We start from the raw sequence: 18,256 nt of genomic DNA, 5'->3' as shown, positions 1-18,256 counted from the left end.
ATACCCTCCAACATTTCTCTGAGAAAAATAGGGACATCATAGTCTATTATTATTATTATTATTATTATTATTATTATTATTATTAACCCCCTTCCCATCTAACTGGGTTGCCCCATTCACCCTGGGCAGCTTCCAGCATATATAAAAACATAATAAAACATCAAACATTAAAAAGCTTCCCTATTCAGGGCTCCCTTTAGATGGCTTCCAAAGCTTGTCTAGTAACTTATCTCCTCGGCTCAGGGGTTTGCATGACTCCATACTCTCCAACATTTCTCTGACATCTGAATAATAATAATAATAATAATAATAATAATAATAATAACAACAACAACAACAACAACAACAACAACAACAACAACAACAACAACAACAATAATTTATACCCTGCGCATCTCTGGGTTTCCCCAGCCACTCTGGGCTGCTTCCAACAAAGTATTAAAATACAGTAGTCTGTTAAACATTAACAGCTTCCCCAAAGAGGGCTGACTTCAGATGTCTTCTAAAAGTCTGGTAGTTGTTGTTCTCTTTGACATCTGGTGGGAGGGGGTTCCACAGGGCGGGTGCCACTACCGAGAAGGCCCTCGGCCTGGTTCCCTGTAACTTTGCTTCTCGCAGTGAGGGAGCCGCCAGAAGGCCCTCAGAGCTAGACCTCAGTGTCTGGGCAGAACGATGGGGATGGAGACGCTCCTTCAGGTCTACTGGGCTGAGGCCGTTTAGGGCTTTAAAGGTCAGCACCAACACTTTGAATTGTGTTTGGAAACGTATTGGGAGCCAATGTAGGTCTTTCAAGACCGGTGTTATGTGGTCTCAGCAGCCACTCCCAGTCCCCAGTCTAGCTGCCACATTCTGGATTAGTTGTAGTTTCCGGGTCACTTTCAAAGGTCGCCCCACATAGAGCACATTGCAGTAGTCCAAGCGGGAGATAACTAGAGCATGCACCACTCTGGCGAGACAGTCTGCGGGCAGGGAGGGTCTCAGCCTGCGTACCAGGTGGAGTTGGTAGACAGCTGCCCTGGACATAGAATTAACCTGCGCCTCCATGGACAGTTGTGAGTCCAAAATGACTCCCAGGCTGTGCACCTGGTCCTTCAGGGGAACAGTTACCCCATTCAGGACCAGGGAATCCACACCTGCCCACCCCCTGTCCCCCAAGAACAGTACTTCTGTCTTGTCAGGATTCAACCTCAATCTGTTAGCTGCCATCCCTGAAGGTGCAACGTTTCATGTGGAAGCACCCGATGTTTTTTGTGTCAGTAGTCCAAGCGGGAGATAACTAGAGCATGCACCACTCTGGCGAGACAGTCCGCGGGCAGAATAGGGATGTCCAAAGGAAAAGCGGGACTTCATCTTCCGTGGAGTACAAAAACCATGCTCCCCCCCCCCATATTTAACAGCATCCTTTGCTGGAGTGCTGATTCTGGTGAAACTGTAGTTTTACAGCATTCGACTACTCCTGAATATGGAGACTCTACATAACCAACATGTCTTAAGAGCGTAGTGGAGAGCACTGCTGTTCTGGGGTTTTGGTTTTTTTTTTAATGTTATTGAAATATTTTTACATAAAATACAATCAGAATCAAACTAGCCCACAAAACAAGAATTTTAAAAAGAACCAAATGATATAAAAGCAAGAGGGGAAAAAGGGAGGAGAGAAAGGGGGGGAAACCCCCTACAAGGCCCTTCACCATATTTATATGCTATACTGTATTTCCTTAAATAAGCTGGAGTTCTTGTTATTAAATATACCAAGAAAAAAGCACACCAAGAACTCAGGCCAATGTACCGTAAGTTTCAATAGTGGGAGTAGTCAATCAATAGTCAGATCAATAGTCAATTGTAACACAAACTAATCCATTCAAAAGTATGTATTCTGACAAGGATTACAAACTCAAATAGAGATTACAAACTCTAACAGAGATTACAGTCTCAAAACTCATAAAGATATGTATAACACAATAATTCGTTACAGTATTAAAGGTAAGAGTTTATGAGTAGAGATAAATTCATGTTAGTCCATACTCCGATTCAATGTGGAGGTCTTGGTTTCAATCATTGAGCAGAAGTCAGAAGTCAGTTATGGATCAGAAACCAGGATAGGGACCCATTTTGATGTATTCACCTTCATCAGCTAATTTTTAAAGGGTCATGTAAGTTTGAAGAGGGCCTTCTGGTGGTTCTCTCACTGCAAGAACCCAAGTTACAGGGAACCAGGCAGAGGGCCTTCTCGGTAGTGGCGCCCTCCCTGTGGAACGCCCTCCCACCAGATGTCAAAGAGAACAACAACTACCAGACTTTTAGAAGACATCTGAAGGCAGCCCTGTTTAGGGGAGCTTTTAATGTTTGATGTATTACAGTATTTTAATATTTTTTTGGAAGCCGCCCAGAGTGGCTGGGGAAGCCCAGCCAGATGGGCGGGGTACAAATAAATTATTATTATTATTATTATTATTATTATTATTATTATTATTATTATTATTATTATTATTATTATTATTTCGGATAGATATATGCTATTTTTTTCTACGTTTCTCAGGGATAACGACGGAAAATAATCAATATTAATAATAATTACATATGTAGAATCAAATTAAAAACTCTAAGGCAGCATATAAATCATACTGTATTTCCTGCCATTTATCCACATACAGAGATGTTCATGCGGGGGGGGGGGGTAAAGAGCTACCATATTTTTTGTGATTGCATTTTTTAAAATGCTGTTTACAGTGTAATAAATTAAAATAACAATAGCATCAGAAATCAATATTGGAACTCTCTGCCTATTGACATCAGGCAGGTGCCTTCACTGTAGAACCTTTATTTTTACAAGCCTATCCAGATATGAAGGATGTCGACATGTATTTGAAACTTTTTTTTAAACTTTTCGCTGTTTTTAATTATTTCTGAACCTTTTAAATAGTTGTTTTCCCTGATGTTTCTTTTTTTAAAAAAAAAATTGTATTCTTTCTGTAAAACCACTTTGAGGGTGTCTTTTAAATTGTACTTAAGCAGCACACAGATTTTGGTGACCTGAAATAAATGGTGAGTGGGGGGGAATACCATCAATAACAAATGAGGCCACTGTAACAAAATGTTGCAGTGCTCCTGTTGAGGGATGCAAGCCATTCCATTCCCACCACCCCGTCTCTCTTTTTCACACACCCTTAGCATCTTTGGGATGTGGATCCGGCTTTTTTGATCGTTGTCTGGAAAAGGGGGAATTTAATTAATTTTCAGTGCGGCTGGGCAAGGGTTAAAGGCAGCGAGCTGCGGCTCCTAGAGAGGCGTGGGAACTGGGGTGGGCTGCTGGGGGTGGGGAAGGAAAGGAGGAACTTCCTTTTTCCTCCTCCTCTTCTTTTTTTTTTGCACCCAGAGGCAGCACTTTGAGGGTGAGGAGGGGTGAGAGCAAAGCTGGGGGGGGGGCATTTGGGTTGCAGGGGTAGGGGGTTGAGGTGGTCCTAAGGCAGGAAGGCAGGGGGAGAAGAGGCAGGCAGGCTGGTGTTGCCTGCACGGGCTGGCAGCAGCTCTCCAAGGTTTCAGGCAGGGGGGCATCCATTCCCAGGCTGGCCTAGAGATGCCATTGGAGATTGACATTCTGCATGCCAGGCAGATCCTCTGACACTGAGCCACACTGGTTGGGCAGGAAAAGGGACCTGGGCAGAACTGGGACGCCCTTGGCCACAGCTTAAGCTAGGTGGTTTGTTCTCTCAGCTGGTGAAATTCCCCCCCTTTAAGAGGAAGCCTCTGTCCTCCTGCTTGCTTGCCTTAAAAAAAATTAACTCAAACAATGCCTGAGCATGGTCCCGGTTCCCACCTCTAGATTTTATAACTCTATGGTGAGATTCATAGAACCGTACATTTGGAAGGAACCCTGAGGGTCATCTAGTCCAGCCCCCTGCACTGCAGGAAGGTGTAGATATCCCCGTACAGGGATTGAATCTGCAACCTTGACATTATCAGCACCACACTCTAACCAACTGACCCCGCCTTAGATTTGAGCATCTGGGGTCAGGTCCGAGCAAGAGCATGCCTTGTGGTGCAGTGAGTTAAGAGCCAGTGTGGTGCAGTGGTTAAGAGCGGTAGTCTCGTAATCTGGGGAACTGGGTTTGCTTCCCCGCTCCTCCACATGCAGCTGCTGGGTGACCTTGGGCCAGTCACACTTCTCTGAAGTCTCTCAGCCCCACTCACCTCACAGAGTGTTTGTTGTGGGGGAGGAAGGGAAAGGAGAATGTTAGCCGCTTGGAGACTCCTCAAAGGGAGAGAAAGGCGGGATATCAAATCCAAACACTTCTTCTTCTTCTCGTTGTTGTTTTTTGCTGTGTGGTGAGAGTCTGTTTTTTAATAATAATAATAATAATAATAATAATAATTATTATTATTATTATTATTATTATTATTATTATTATTATTTATTTATTTATTTATTTATACCCCGCCCATCTGGCTGGGTTTCCCCAGCCACTCTGGGCGGCTTCCAAAAGAATATTAAAATACTGTGATACATCAAACATTAAAAGCTTCCCTAAACAGGGCTGCCTTCAGATGTCTTCTAAAAGTCTGGTAGTTGTTGTTCTCTTTGACATCTGGTGGGAGGGCGTTCCACAGGGCGGGTGCCACTACCGAGAAGGCCCTCTGCCTGGTTCCCTGTAACTTGGCTTCTCGCAGTGAGGGAACCACCAGAAGGCCCTCGGTGCTGGACCTCAGTGTCCGGGCTGAACGATGGGGGTGGAGACGCTCCTTCAGGTATACTGGACCGAGGCCGTTTAGGGCTTTAAATGTCAGCACCAACACTTTGAATTGTGCTCGGAAACGTACTGGGAGCCAATGTAGGTCTTTCAAGACCAGTGGTTTATGGTCTCGGCGGCCGCTCCCAGTCACCAGACTGGCTGCTGCATTCTGGATTAGTTGTAGCTTCTGGGTCACCTTCAAAGGTAGCCCCACGTAGAGTGCATTGCAGTAGTCCAAGCGGGAGATAACTAGAGCATGCACCACTCTGGCGAGGCAGTCCGTGGGCAGATACGGTCTCAGCCTACGTACCAGATGGAGCTGGTACACAGCTGCCCTGGACACGGATTTAACCTGTGCCTCCATGGACAGCTATGAGTCCAAAATGACTCCCAGGCTGCGCACCTGGTCCTTCAGGGGCACAGTTACCCCATTCAGGACCAGGGAATCCTCCACACCTTCCCGCCTCCTGTCCTCCAGAAACAGTACTTCTGTCTTGTCAGGATTCAATCTCAATCTGTTTGCCGCCATTTTAAAAAATGTCTGAAGTTTTATTTTATTTTTAATACGGTGGTACCTCGGGTTAAGTACTCAATTCGTTCCGGAGGTCCATACTTAACCTGAAACTGTTCTTAACCTGAAGCACCACTTTAGCTAATGGGGCCTCCCGCTGCTGCCATAGCACGATTTCTGTTCTCATCCTGAAAAAAAGTTCTTAACCCGAGGTACTATTTCTGGGTTAGTGGAGTCTGTAACCTGAAGCGTATGTAACCCAAGGTACCACTGTATTCTGTTGGAAGTCGCCAGAGTGGCTGGGGAAACCCAGCCAGATGGTATAAATAATAATAATAATAATAATAATTAATAATCATATTATTGTATGTTCTTATTGTACCAAAGGATCTAAGCAAACGTTTCCATGTTCAGAAGTAGTGTACATCCGAATACCAATTGCTGGGGGCAGGGCACTGCTGCCTTCTGGGTTCTGCATGTGGGCTTTCAAGATTGGTCCCTGTTGGGCAAGGTGTGATGGTTATTTGGCCTGATCTTTTGTTGATAAGAACAATAATAATAATATTTTTCTATTTATACCCCGCCCTTCCTGGTTCATAAAATCGGGCTCAGGACGGCTAACAACAAATTTAAAACACTTAATTGTAGAAGCAGCATAAAATACAGCATAAAAACATGAATAACAATAAAATTCAAAGTTCAGAAATCAGTTTGGGGGAAATTCATCCAATAAGCATTAGATAGTCACCAGGGCTACCTGGCTGAATTAGTCCTACTTGGGCCAGCGAGGAGGCCAAGAGAGAGTTAGCTGTGGGGCCTCAGAGTGGGTAATCTTCATAAAAGGGGGAGAGAAGAGAAGGGAAATAAAAGATCAGGCTGAATTCAAATTAAAGGCCAGGCGGAATAGCTCTGTCTTACAAGCCCCGCGGAAGGAGGTTAAATCCTGCAGGGCCCTGGTCTCATGGGACAGAGCATTCCACCAGGTTGGAGCCATCACTGAGAAGGCCCTGGCCCTGGCGGAGGATAGTCTGACTTCCTTAGGGCCCGGGACCTCTAAACTATGGTTATTCATGGACCTTAAGGTCCTCTGCGGGGCATACCAGGAGAGGCGGTCCCGTAAATACGAGGACCCTAGGCTAGGATAGCATTAGTAGTTTTTGCTTCTGCATTACACCGTTGGCTCATGTCAAGAATGTGATCTCTCTGCTTTCTACTTCCTCCATAGCATAATTCTTCCATACATACAGTGGTGCCCTGCAAGACGAATGCCTCGCAAGACGGAAAACCCGCTAGACGAAAGGGTTTTCCGTTTTGGAGGTGCTTCGCAAAACGAATTTCCTATGGGCTTGCTTCGCAAGACGACAATGCCTTGCGAGTTCCTGCGGGGTTTTTTTCCTCCCCCCCTTTTTCTAAGCCGCTTATCAGCTGATCCGATCAGCAGATAAGCCGCTAAAAGCTGCTAAAAGTCGCTAATAGCGCTAATCCGCTAATCCGTCAATGGGCTTGCTTCGCAAGACGAAAAAACCGCTAGACGAAGAGAATCACAGAACTGATTCTTTTCGTCTTGCGAGGCACCACTGTAATTCTATACATTTCAGTAATGTTGCCTCTTACACCTCCTTTTTCTATACAGCCGTACATTGGCTGTCAAACACCTTGCTACGTGAACGTTTTGGCTTCTGAACGCCGCAAACCTGGAAGTGACTGTTCCGGTTTGCGAATGTTCATTGGAAGCCGAACGTCTGACGCGGTTTCTGCGGCTTCCAATTGCATGCAGGAAGCTACTGCAGCCAATCGGAAGCCATGCCTTGGATGTCGAACGTTTTTGGAAGTCGAACGGACTTCCGGAATGGATTCTGTTCTAAAACCAAGGTACAACAGTACTGAAAAGCCTCAAGTGCAGTAACCTTTCCTTTCTGAATGTGTACATTCAAATGAAAGATAAAATATATGCAAAGGGACTTGACAGGAAGTCAAAGTTGAAGAAAAGATTTTGGAAGAAAGGGAAAAAATATTTACTTTCATTATTATCATTTTGTGTGCGGGTGTGGGTGTGTGGGTGTCTGCACATATGTGTGTTGTTGTATGCAATGTTTGGGAGGAAATAAGATGGTAAATAACAAATAACAAACTAAATATCGATATATGTAATTTTTATTTCTTAATTATATTTAGTGGTAGTATGGCTGTATTGTTTTTTGTAACATAAAACCATTCAATAAAAATTATTTTTTTAAAAAAAATCTTTCCTTTCTGTTCTTCAGAAAAAAAACAAATCTTCCAGTGTGGGGAGAGAGCCCTATGGCTGGCTGTGTAGCCAAGGGATTTTGAAACATCGCCACCTCCGTCTGGTCCTCTTCTCGAAATTGCCCAAGGCTTGATGGTTGGCATATAGGCTGAGAGTGATGCAAAAGCGGAACTGGTTGAACCAAGCCCAAAGACAAAATTGCCGCTGAGCAAAGGACGGTGTCCTGTTTGTCTCCCCACCCGTATAATGCTGTGGCGGAGAAGGAAGTGAAAATGGAAGAGCTGGACCCTGCGGGGTCCACCCCACCAGAGGGGCCAAAACGTTTCAGAAAGACCCCCCAAGGTGGGACCATTGGGGAATGCCTCAGCCGGGCCATTGCGAAGCAAGCCGAACTGGACGATGGGTTGTTGTCCCATTGCTGGGAGGCCCAGTGGCAGGAGTTCCTGAAGAACGTACAGTCCCCATTTTCCGGGTGGACCAGCTCTCCTCAGCTCCCCGTTCCATTGGCGCTCTCGGAAACGTCGGCCAGGGTTTGCCAGCAAGAAGCAGTGAACGGACTTCCTTCAGGCATCAGAGAGAGGTCTCCCAGGACCGATGTGCAGCCCGGAGAGAAAGCGGGTTGCGGGGCTGTGAAGGGGGAGACCCCACACGAGGGAGAGACTGCCAGCGCTGAAACACGGCGCCAACGTTTCCGCTGGTTCTGCTACCAGGAGGTTGAGGGGCCCCGGGAAGTCTGGGCCCGGCTGCGGGAGCTCTGCTGTGAGTGGCTGAGGCCCGAGCTCAACACGAAGGAGCGGATCGTGGATTTGGTGATCCTGGAGCAGTTCCTGGCCATCTTGCCGGAGGAGATCCAGAGCTGGGTGGGCGAAGGCGGGCCGGAGACCTGTGCCCAGGCGGTGGCCCTGGCCGAAGACTTCCTGCTGAGGCAGCAGGAGGCAGAGAGGTGGAAACAGGAGGTGAGGATAGTTCCCACCGTCCCACACTCTGAAGGGGTCTCAATTGGGGTTGGCAGCGAGCGCTTTGGTTCTGTCGCATCCCAAGTCGGGTAGAAAAAAGCCCCAGTAGATCAGCAGATGCTACAGAAAAGAGGGTACAGACTTGGATGATGATTACTTCATTGTTGTTTATTTCATTTGCACCTCCAAGGAGCTCAAGGTGGCAGGCATGGTTCTCTCCCCTCCCCGTATTATCCTCACAAAACCCTGTGTGGTACAGTAGGCTGAGAAGCAGCGACTGACAGGTCCAAGGTCACCCAGAAAGTTTCATGGCCAATGGGGATTTGAACCTGGGTCTCCTGGGGTCTAGTCCAACTCTCTCACCGCTGTAGTGAATGGTTTAGTTGAGATGTTCCTGCCAGAAGGTGATAATGATGGTTGTCATTATTATTATTATTATTATTATTATTATTATTATTATTATTACTCGTGGAATCCATAATAATTGGCCATAACAAAGCAATAGGCAAGTACAGTGGTACCTCTGGTTGCGAACGGGATCCGTTCTGGAGGCCCGTTCGCAACATGAATAGAACGTTACCCACAGCGGCGCGTCTGTGCACAGGTTGCGATTTGCTGCTTCTGTGTATGCACATGACGTCATTTTGCGCGTCTGAGCATGCACAAGCGGCGAAACCCGGAAGTAACCCTTTCCGGACTTCCGGGTCGCCACGGGACGCAACCTGAAAGAACGTAACATGAAGCAGACGTAACATGAGGTATGACTGTATTGCTATAAAAATTAATGATAATACAATAGTAGTAATTAAAGATAATAAGTAACTTATTATTTCATTATTGTGCCATGTTAATAGTACAATTGTGACGAACAATAATGATGCTAAATAAATTTTGAATTTGTTATTTAGTAATAAATATACATTAATAATAAAAATCAGACACTAGTAGTACAGTGTAATTGTTGATTTATTGTTTTAAAAATAGATTAATGACATGCGAAGTTATTACGGAAGTGGGGCCTGCAACAAATTGTGAATTGCTTCTGTTCACGGTGCCAAACTGCCATGCTATCTGTCATGGATGCTTTCGTTGAGATTCCTGCAATGTAGGTGGTTGTATTAGATGACCTCAGGACCCCTTCAAACTCTTGATTCTATGCCCCCCCTTTTCCAGAATACTCCTTCATTATTTGCTTCTCCTCCTGCACCCTCCAGTTTCCAAGTAGAATTATTATTGTTGTTGTTATTGTTATTGTTGTTGCTATCCCACCCATCTGTCTGGGTTTCCCCAGCCACTCTGAGTGGCTTACAGCGTATCTAAAAACATAATACAGTGGTACCTCAGGTTAAGAACTTAATTCGTTCTGGAGGTCCATTCTTAAGCCGCACGATTTCTGTTCTCATCCTGAAGCAAAGTTCTTAACCTGAAGCACTATTTCTGGGTTAGTGGAGTCTGCAACCTGAAGCGTCTGTAACCCGAAGCATATGTAACCCGAGGTACCACTGTAAAAACATCAATTTCCCAGATCCCTGCCTCCTCAGCCTGTTTATAAATACTTAGTTATTTAAACCAATAAATACGAGTTAATTCTTTAAAAAGGAAAAGTACCCTATGTGAACTGACCACTCGAGTCACACTGCGACGCTTTGCCTCCAAACCTCTGGCTTACTGCGTTTCAGGTGCTGGGAGAATTTGAGGAGGTGGCGATGAGTTTCTCTCGAGAAGAGGATGCTAGAGAGAGGCCCCACCCCAGGGAGATCAAGCAAGAAGGCCAGGAGGGGGCCACATTGCTGGGTAAGCATCTTTCACTGTAGCAGTGGTTTTCCCGCTCCCCTCCCCATATTACCTTGCTATTGTTTGCCGCCCTGGACTTCTATGGGAGGATTTTTTCAAAATTCCAGAAACGATTTTCCTGCATTGCAGGGGGTTGGACTAGATGACCCTCGGGTCCTTTTGTAGGGATCGGATGGGATTACCATAAGGAATTATAAAATATACATCAAGCCATCGTGTCCACGATGAACGCATTGTGTTGACTGGGTTTGATATATTGACGATAATTTCTGATTAAATCCCATCAGATTCTACATTCATGCCCTTTTGCCTCTACTGCGCATTTTTGTTTCTTCACAAGTCACGTACACACTTCAACAGACAGGCAGGCATCCTGGGTCATCTAAAGACTATGGGCAGTTTCTTTGATGTAGCTTTTCTAATAGGTAATCTTAGGATGTTAATCTTAAGGCCAGGAAACAGGTTTCACATTAAGGTGATAATGGTCACTGTCCGCCTGGCCATCCTTCTTATCATGTGTACTGATTGTTTATGATCTCCGGGGTTGCGATATTCGCTCCTTTGTAGTTTTTATTCATTTACTCCAGAGTATGTATGCCTAACTAGTGTTTATAGTTTAACTTTGCCCCCACCTGAGGTTTGTTTGAATGCTCAGAGGAAATCTGATTGGTTCTTACGAGCACTGTGTAAAGGATTCTTTTGCTAATAAAATGGCCTGGTGAGGGGTGTGGTGAATGCACTTTCTCCGAGAGCCTTGCAGATCAAAGCCTCATGTCTTATTTTAATCAGGGTCCATTCCTTCCTTTGGCCTCAGAACGCAACACCTTTCTAGCCTTACAATTCTGTGATTCGATGATGATGATACAGTAAGATTTCCCAAGAAAATGCTGCCCCTAACCGAACAGAGAAAAGTCTAGAGATGCAAAAATGAGGGGAAGCTGGGAATTCCCCCTCTCCAGTTCTTTCTCAGTCCTTCACATCTTCTTGTCACCTTGGCTGAACGACTCCTGGGTCTCCACAACAAGAAACGTGAGGTTTTGTTCTGTTGTTTGTTTCTCCAGCAACTGGTATTCAGAGATAGACTAATTTTGAACATGAAGGTTCCATTTAGGCTTTCTAAGAAAAGCCCTGCTGGGTCAGGCCAGCATAGTGTCTTTTCCAGGTTCCATTTTTAACAAGCTTCTGTTTTTTATTCCAGCAGGCCATGGCTGGGAGAGCGAGGAAGAAAGGCCCTCATTTGAGGTGCCGTTGGAAAGAATAAAGCCTCGAGACCCAGAAGTGGGCTTTGGGGATCAAGACGGGACGAGGCAGGAAGAGAGAATACAGACAGACAAGAGTCAGAGTGATACATCCATCCTTTGCCAGAGTGCTGCATCTGGTGAAACTGTAGCACAACGAAGAGTTTCCACGGGAAAGCGACAGTTTGTGTGCAATATTTGTGGGAAAACTTTTACTCAGAAATCAAACCTCAACAGGCATCAGAGAATCCACACGGGAGGAAAGAAGTATCAGTGCTTTAAGTGTGGGAAAACCTTTAATTGGGAGACTAGCTTTACTAGACATCAGAGATTCCATACGGGTGAAAAGCCTTACCCGTGCTTAGAATGCGGGAAGAGCTTCAGTCGGAGTGCAAACCTTATCATCCATCAGAGAATTCACACAGGAGAGAAACCGCACCAGTGCGTAGACTGTGGTCAGAGCTTTAGTCATATCTCCAACCTCGTCAGGCACCACAGAGTTCATACTGGAGAGAAGCCTTATAAATGCCTAGAGTGCGGGAAGGGTTTCACTCAAAAATCAAACCTTATCAAACATCAGAGCGTGCACTCGGACGACAAACCACACAGGTACTCTTCTTACGGGAAGAGATTCAGTCAGAGGCCAAACCACAACAGACTCGAAAGGATTCCGTTTGGAGAAAACGCATGCAAATGCTTCAAGTGTGGGAAGGTCTTTTCCCGGAGAGGGAACCTCCTCAGGCATCAGAGCATCCACACAAAAGATAAGCCGCATAAGTGTCCGGAATGCGGGAAGCGTTTCAACCAGAGGACAAACCTTAACGCTCACCAGAGAATTCACACCGGAGAGAAGCCTTACAAATGTCCGGACTGTGAAAAATGCTTTCGGTGGAGAGCACACCTCCTCATACACAAGAGACTGCACACGGGGGAGAAACCACACAAGTGTGGTGATTGTGGGCAGAGCTTTAGCCAGAGATCCAACCTTGTGAGACATCACCGAATCCACACTGGAGAGAAGCCCTACCGATGCTCAGACTGTGGGAAGAGCTTTGGTCAGAAATCGAACCTGATCAAACATCAAAAGATTCACACTGAAGACAATGCTCTCAATCCGAAACCAAACCGTATTCGGCGCGAAAGAATTATCACAGGAGAAAACCTGTATAAGTGTTTCAGATGTGGGAAAACATTTTCCCGGAGAGGGAACCTTCTTCGACATCAGAGCATCCACAGCAGAGAGAAACCACACAAATGCGCTGACTGTGGGAAGAGGTTCAATCAGAGAACGAACCTCATCAGCCACCAGAGGATTCACACAGGTGAGAAACCTTTCAAATGTTCGTATTGTGGGAAGAGTTTTCGTCAGAGCCCGCACCTTATCAATCATCAGAAAGTCCATACAGAAGAGGAGGCATCATACAGAAGTTCAGGTTGTCCGGAAAGTGTAGATCCAGGGTTGAACCCTAGCAGACATGAGAGAATTGAGGTGGGAGAAACCCCGTATGAATGCCTTAAGTGTGGGAAAATATTTAATTGGCAATCGAACTTTATCAGGCATCAGAAAATCCATGCTGGTGAGGAGCCTCACAAATGCTCTGACTGCGGGGGGAAATTCAACCGAAGGAAAAACCTCATTGCCCACCAGAGAATCCACATGAGAGACAAGCCCTACAAATGTCCAGATTGTGAACAGAGCTTCACGTGGGAAGCTCACCTTATCATCCATCAAAGAATCCACACAGGAGAGAAACCCCATCAATGCACAGAGTGCGGGCAGAGCTTCAGCCAGAGGTCCAACCTTATCCGGCATCAGAGAATCCACACGGGTGAAAAGCCCTACAAATGTACAGACTGTGGCCAGAGTTTCAGTCAGAGAACACACCTTGCTGTACATCAGAGAACGCACACGGGAGAGAAACCGCACAAATGCCTGGACTGTGGGCAAGGCTTCAGTCAAAGGGCGCACCTTACAGTCCATCGGAGAATCCACACAGGGGAGAAGCCCCACAGGTGCGTAGACTGTGGGCAAGGCTTCTGTCAAAGATCTAATCTTATCAGGCATCAGAAGACCCATGCCTGCGAGAAGAAAAAATAAGAGATGCTTCCATTGTAGCCCGTGCTGAGGACAGGGCCAAAACCATTATATAGCACAGGCTGAGAGAGTGACGCTTTTACAAAAACTCCAGTCTTGCTAGGCATCTTGGCGGAAACAGAGACTAGGAGGCACTGCCTGTACCCAGAAAGTTGGGTGGGGACACGAGACCTCTCCTCCAGCTCCCCTTCCTTCTTCTGAGCCTTGCAAAATAGCGACAGCATCCAGTGGCTTGCGATGGACCAGCTACACTTGAAAAGCATCTGGAACCCATTCCGACTTGGGGGAAACAAGGCAAGGACTGGGGAACCCGTGGCCCTCCCAGATCCTGCCGGACTCCAACTCCCATCAGCCTCAGCCAGCATGACCAAAGTTATTGGGGAATGATGGGAGTTGTAGTATTGATGGCATCTGAACGGCCAAAGGTTCCTTATTCCTGGCCTAGGCAAGGTGGGGGATTCTCTGAATTGGATTCTTCATTCTTTTCTACCCGCTGCCTCTGTCTATTGTCTCATCTTTCAGTTCAGCTTTCTGGTTCTATTAAACACCTTGTGAAGCCGAATATCTCAGTCTCCTGTTCTCTGTTTTGCTTCCTCTTCCTGGAATTCTAGGGTGGCGCTGTGGGTTAAACCACAGAGCCTAGGGCTTGCCAATCAGAAGGTTGGCAGTTCAAATCCCCACGACGGGGTGAGCTCCCATTGCTCGGTCCCTGCTCCTGCCAACCTAGCAGTTCAAAAGCACATCAAAGTGCAAGTAGATAAATAGGTACCACTCTGGCGGGAAGGTAAACGGCGTTTCCATGTGCTGCTCTGGTTTGCCAGAAGCGGCTTAGTCATGCTGGCCACATGACCCAGAAGCTGTACGCCAGCTCCCTCGGCCAATAAAGTGAGATGAGCGCCGCAACCCCAGAGTCGGCCACGACTGGACCTAATGGTCAGGGGTCCCTTTACCTTTACCTGAAATTCTGCATCTCCTCCCGATCCAGCCTTCTCAGATACCCATTGCTAGCTTTCCCAGGCAGGACCCGTCTTTGCCTCCTGTCCGTTCCTCCCCAGCATGCCCTTCTTTCTCTTAGAATGTAAGGCTGCGGGCAGGAGATCGACTTCTCTCTTTTGCTCCATTGTACAGCACCTGGCACATAGAGGCCCCTTTACAAAACAGCAGCCCTAAGAATAAATGCATCGTTCTTAGAAGGCTGGAGATTGTTCAGTTACTCAAGCTAGGACTGTGCAGGTGAGCTCGCTGCTAAAAGCGACAAAGGTCTAGGGATGATAAAAGGTAAAGGTACCCCTGCCCGTACAGGCCAGTCTTGACAGACTCTAGGGCTGTGCGCCCATCTCACTCAAGAGGCCGGGAGCCGGCGCCGTCCGAAGACACTTCCGGGTCACGTGGCCAGCGTGATGAAGCTGCACTGGTGAGCCAGCACCAGTGCCGCACACGGAAACACCATTTACCTTCCCACTATAAAGCAGTACCTATTTATCTACTTGATATTGAAATTGAAATACTTTATTGTCACTTGTACAACTTGTATACAGTGAGATTACACGAGCACCCCCCACTCAGCTCTCTTAGTCTTAATTCCCCTCGTTTACTGACGCACACCCACCAAACCCAAGAGTCAGTTGCCCTGTTGTTATCTTTTCATTCAGCAGCCTCACAGCCCACGGATAGAAGCTGTTCTTTACCCTGTTGATGTGACTAATCATGCTTCTACAGTGGTGCCTCGCAAGACGAAAAGAATCCGTTCTGTGATTCTCTTCGTCTAGCGGTTTTTTCCGTCTTGCGAAGCAAGCCCATTGAAGGATTAGCAGATTAGCGCTATTAGCGGCTTTTAGAGGCTTATCTGATCGGATCAGCTGATAAGCGGCTTAGCGCTATTAACGGCTTATCTGCTGATCGTATCAGCTGATAAGCGGCTTAGCGCTATTAGCGGCTTTTAGCGGCTTATCTGCTGATCGGATCAGCTGATAAGCGGCTTAGCGGCTTAGAAAAAGAGGAGGGAAAGGGGGGGGGAACCAGCAGGAACTCGCAAGACATTTTCGTCTTGTGAAGCAAGCCCATAGGAGATTCGTTTTGCGAAGCACCTCCAAAACGGAAAACTCTTTCGTCTAGCAAGTTTTCCGTCTTGCGAGGCATTAGTCTTGCGGGGTACCACTGTATATCTTCTGCCTGAGGGCAGGAGATCAAGAAAGTGCCGGTCAGGGTGTGAATCATCCCTGAGAATTTTCCTCACTCTCCTGAGGCTATTCTTCCACTATTTCATCCAGCGGATTCATGGGACAGCCCATAATATCTTGTGCTGTATTCACCACCCTCCGTAGGCACTTCCTATCAGTTGATGTCAAACCAGCATACTACACCGTGATGCAATATGAAAGGACACTTTCTATTGTTGACCGGTAGAAAGAGATCATCAAGTGTTGATTGACATCGTTCTTCTGCAATACTCTGAGGAGATGGAGTCTCTGTTGGGCTTTCCTAACCACCTGGGTTGTACTTATTTTCCAAGTAAGTTCATGACATTGCGAAACCTGCGTCTTCATCCAGTGGCAGCCTAGAGTGTGGAGATAGAGACGGGCTGAACTGTATGATGTCTCACCTGCTTTGCATGCAGAAGGCCCTGTGTTCAGTGCCCGGCATCTTCGCTTAGGGTTAGGAGAGACTGAAACCATGGAGAGCTGCTGCCAGTCAGTGCAGGCCATACTGTGCTAGATAGGCCAATGGTCTTAGCCTGCATTTGGCTGATTCCTATATTATCACCCCATGCCAGTTTTTTTTTTGCCCCATTCATATGTCAGGGTTTAACCAAAGGATCTCAAGTGCGCAGGGCAGGTTTCAATGAGAAATAATACAGTGGTACCTCAGGATGCGAACGGGATCCGTTCCAGAGCCCCGTTCGCATCCCGAACAGAACGTAAGACGCAACTGCACGTGTCGTGTTTCGCCGCTTCTGCGCATGCACGTAGAATCATAGAATCATAGAGTTGGAAGAGACCACAAGGGCCATCGAGTCCAACCCCCTGCCAAGCAGGAAACACCATCAGAGCACTCCTGACATATGGTTGTCAAGCCTCTGCTTAAAGACCTCCAAAGAAAGAGACTCCACCACACTCCTTGGCAGCAAATTCCACTGTCGAACAGCTCTTACTGTCAGGAAGTTCTTCCTAATGTTTAGGTGGAATCTTCTTTCTTGTAGTTTGGATCCATTGCTCCGTGTCCGCTTCTCTGGAGCAGCAGAAAACAACCTTTCTCCCTCCTCTATGTGACATCCTTTTATATATTTGAACATGGCTATCATATCACCCCTTAACCTCCTCTTCTCCAGGCTAAACATGCCCAGCTCTGGGCATGTTTTTACCGTCTGCGCATGTGCGAGCAGCGAAACCTGGAAGTAACATGCTCCGTTACTTCCGGGTCGCCGTGGAGCGCAACCTGAAAGTGCTCAACCTGAAGCGTATTTATCCTGAGGTATGACTACAGTGGTACCTCGGGTTACATACGCTTCAGGTTACAGACTCAGGTTACAGACCCAGTAGTAGTACCTCAGGTTAAGAACTTTGCTTCAGGATGAGAACAGAAATCGTGCTCCAGCGGTGCGGCAGCAGCAGGAGGCCCCATTAGCTAAAGTGGTGCTTCAGGTTAAGAACAGTTTCAGGTTAAGTACAGACCTCCAGAATGAATTAAGTACTTAACCCGAGGTACCACTGTAATATTAATAATAAAAATAAAACTTATTATTTATAGCCCACCCATCTAGTTGGGTTTCACCATCCACTCTGGGCGGCTCCAAACAGAATATTAAAAACACAACAAAACACCAAACATTAAAAAATTCCCTAAACAGGGCTGCCTTCAAAATGTCTTCTAAAAGTCAGGTAGTTGTTTATCTCTTTGACATCTGCCGGGAGGGCGTTCTACAGGTCGGGCACCACTACCGAGAAGGCCCTCTGCCTGGTTCCCTGTAACTTCACTTCTCTCAGGGGGGGGGGGGGACTGCCAGAAGGCCCTCGGAGGTGGACCTCAGTGAACGATGGGGGTGGAGATAAATAAAATATATTTTATTTCTGCTATATATTTTGGAAAGTTGTTTATCCTCTACTGATCTGGACACATTTGGATATCACAGCCAAATTTTGCACAAAATTCCTGAAAGGACAGAGCAGGGTGTTGTGTATGGATACCATTGGACGCCATTTTGAATCAAGATGGCGGGCTGAACCTTTCGAAAATGAAGATGCTCCTTCAGGTATACTGGGCTGAGGCCGTTTAGGGCTTTAAAGATGAGCACCAACACTTTGAATTGTGCTCAGAAATGTACTGGGAGCCAATGAAGATTCTTTAGGACCAGTGTTATATGGTCCCAGTGGTCTCTACCAGTCACCAGTCTGGCTGCCGCATTCGGGATTAGTTGTAGTTTCTGGGTCACCTTCAAAGGTAGCCCCACGTAGAGCGCACTGTAGTAGTCCAAGGGGGAGATAACCAGAGCATGCACCACTCTGGCGAGACGGTCTGCGGGCAGGTAGGGTCTCAGTCTCAAACCAGACAACAAATAATAATAATTTATCATTTATACCCTGCCCATCTGGTTGGGTTTCCCCAGCCACTCTGAGCGGCTTCCAAATTTTTAAAATATACAATAGTCCATCAAACATTAAAAGCTTCCCTAAACATGGCTGCCTTCAGA

At 46.5% G+C, this 18,256-nt stretch overlaps 1 protein-coding gene across 2 annotated transcripts; it reads left to right on the top strand.

The window, feature by feature from the left end:
* The first annotated feature begins 3,371 nt into the window (after positions 1–3,371).
* On the top strand, positions 3,372–14,129 carry LOC308580381 (uncharacterized protein). Of its 2 annotated transcripts, none has more exons than XM_081181889.1 (4): positions 3,372–3,389; positions 7,503–8,442; positions 10,122–10,236; positions 11,438–14,129. In XM_081181889.1, exons 2-4 carry the CDS (start codon positions 7,759–7,761, stop codon positions 13,570–13,572), a joined length of 2,934 nt encoding a protein of 977 aa, XP_081038015.1. In that variant the 5' UTR covers positions 3,372–3,389; positions 7,503–7,758; the 3' UTR covers positions 13,573–14,129. The 2 variants fall into 2 exon arrangements, with proteins under 2 accessions (XP_081038015.1, XP_081038014.1); XM_081181888.1 differs by having other exon boundaries at positions 11,435–14,129.
* The last annotated feature ends 4,127 nt before the right edge of the window (positions 14,130–18,256 follow it).

This window comes from Podarcis bocagei (assembly GCF_964188305.1).
Source record: "Podarcis bocagei genome assembly, chromosome: 2".
In the NCBI taxonomy this organism is placed as follows: Eukaryota; Metazoa; Chordata; class Lepidosauria; order Squamata; family Lacertidae; genus Podarcis; species Podarcis bocagei.
The sequence above is the reverse complement of the archived record's forward strand: the minus strand, read 5'-3'. Positions and strand labels throughout refer to the sequence as shown.

Coding starts and splice junctions, on each gene's coding strand:
- LOC308580381 (XM_081181888.1), top strand. CDS start 7,759: ATGGAAGAGCTGGACCCTGCGGGGTCCACCCCACCAGAGGGGCCAAAA. Junction 8,443..10,121: donor CAGAGAGGTGGAAACAGGAG/GTGAGGATAGTT, acceptor ACTGCGTTTCAG/GTGCTGGGAGAATTTGAGGA. Junction 10,237..11,434: donor GGAGGGGGCCACATTGCTGG/GTAAGCATCTTT, acceptor TTTTTATTCCAG/CAGGCCATGGCTGGGAGAGC.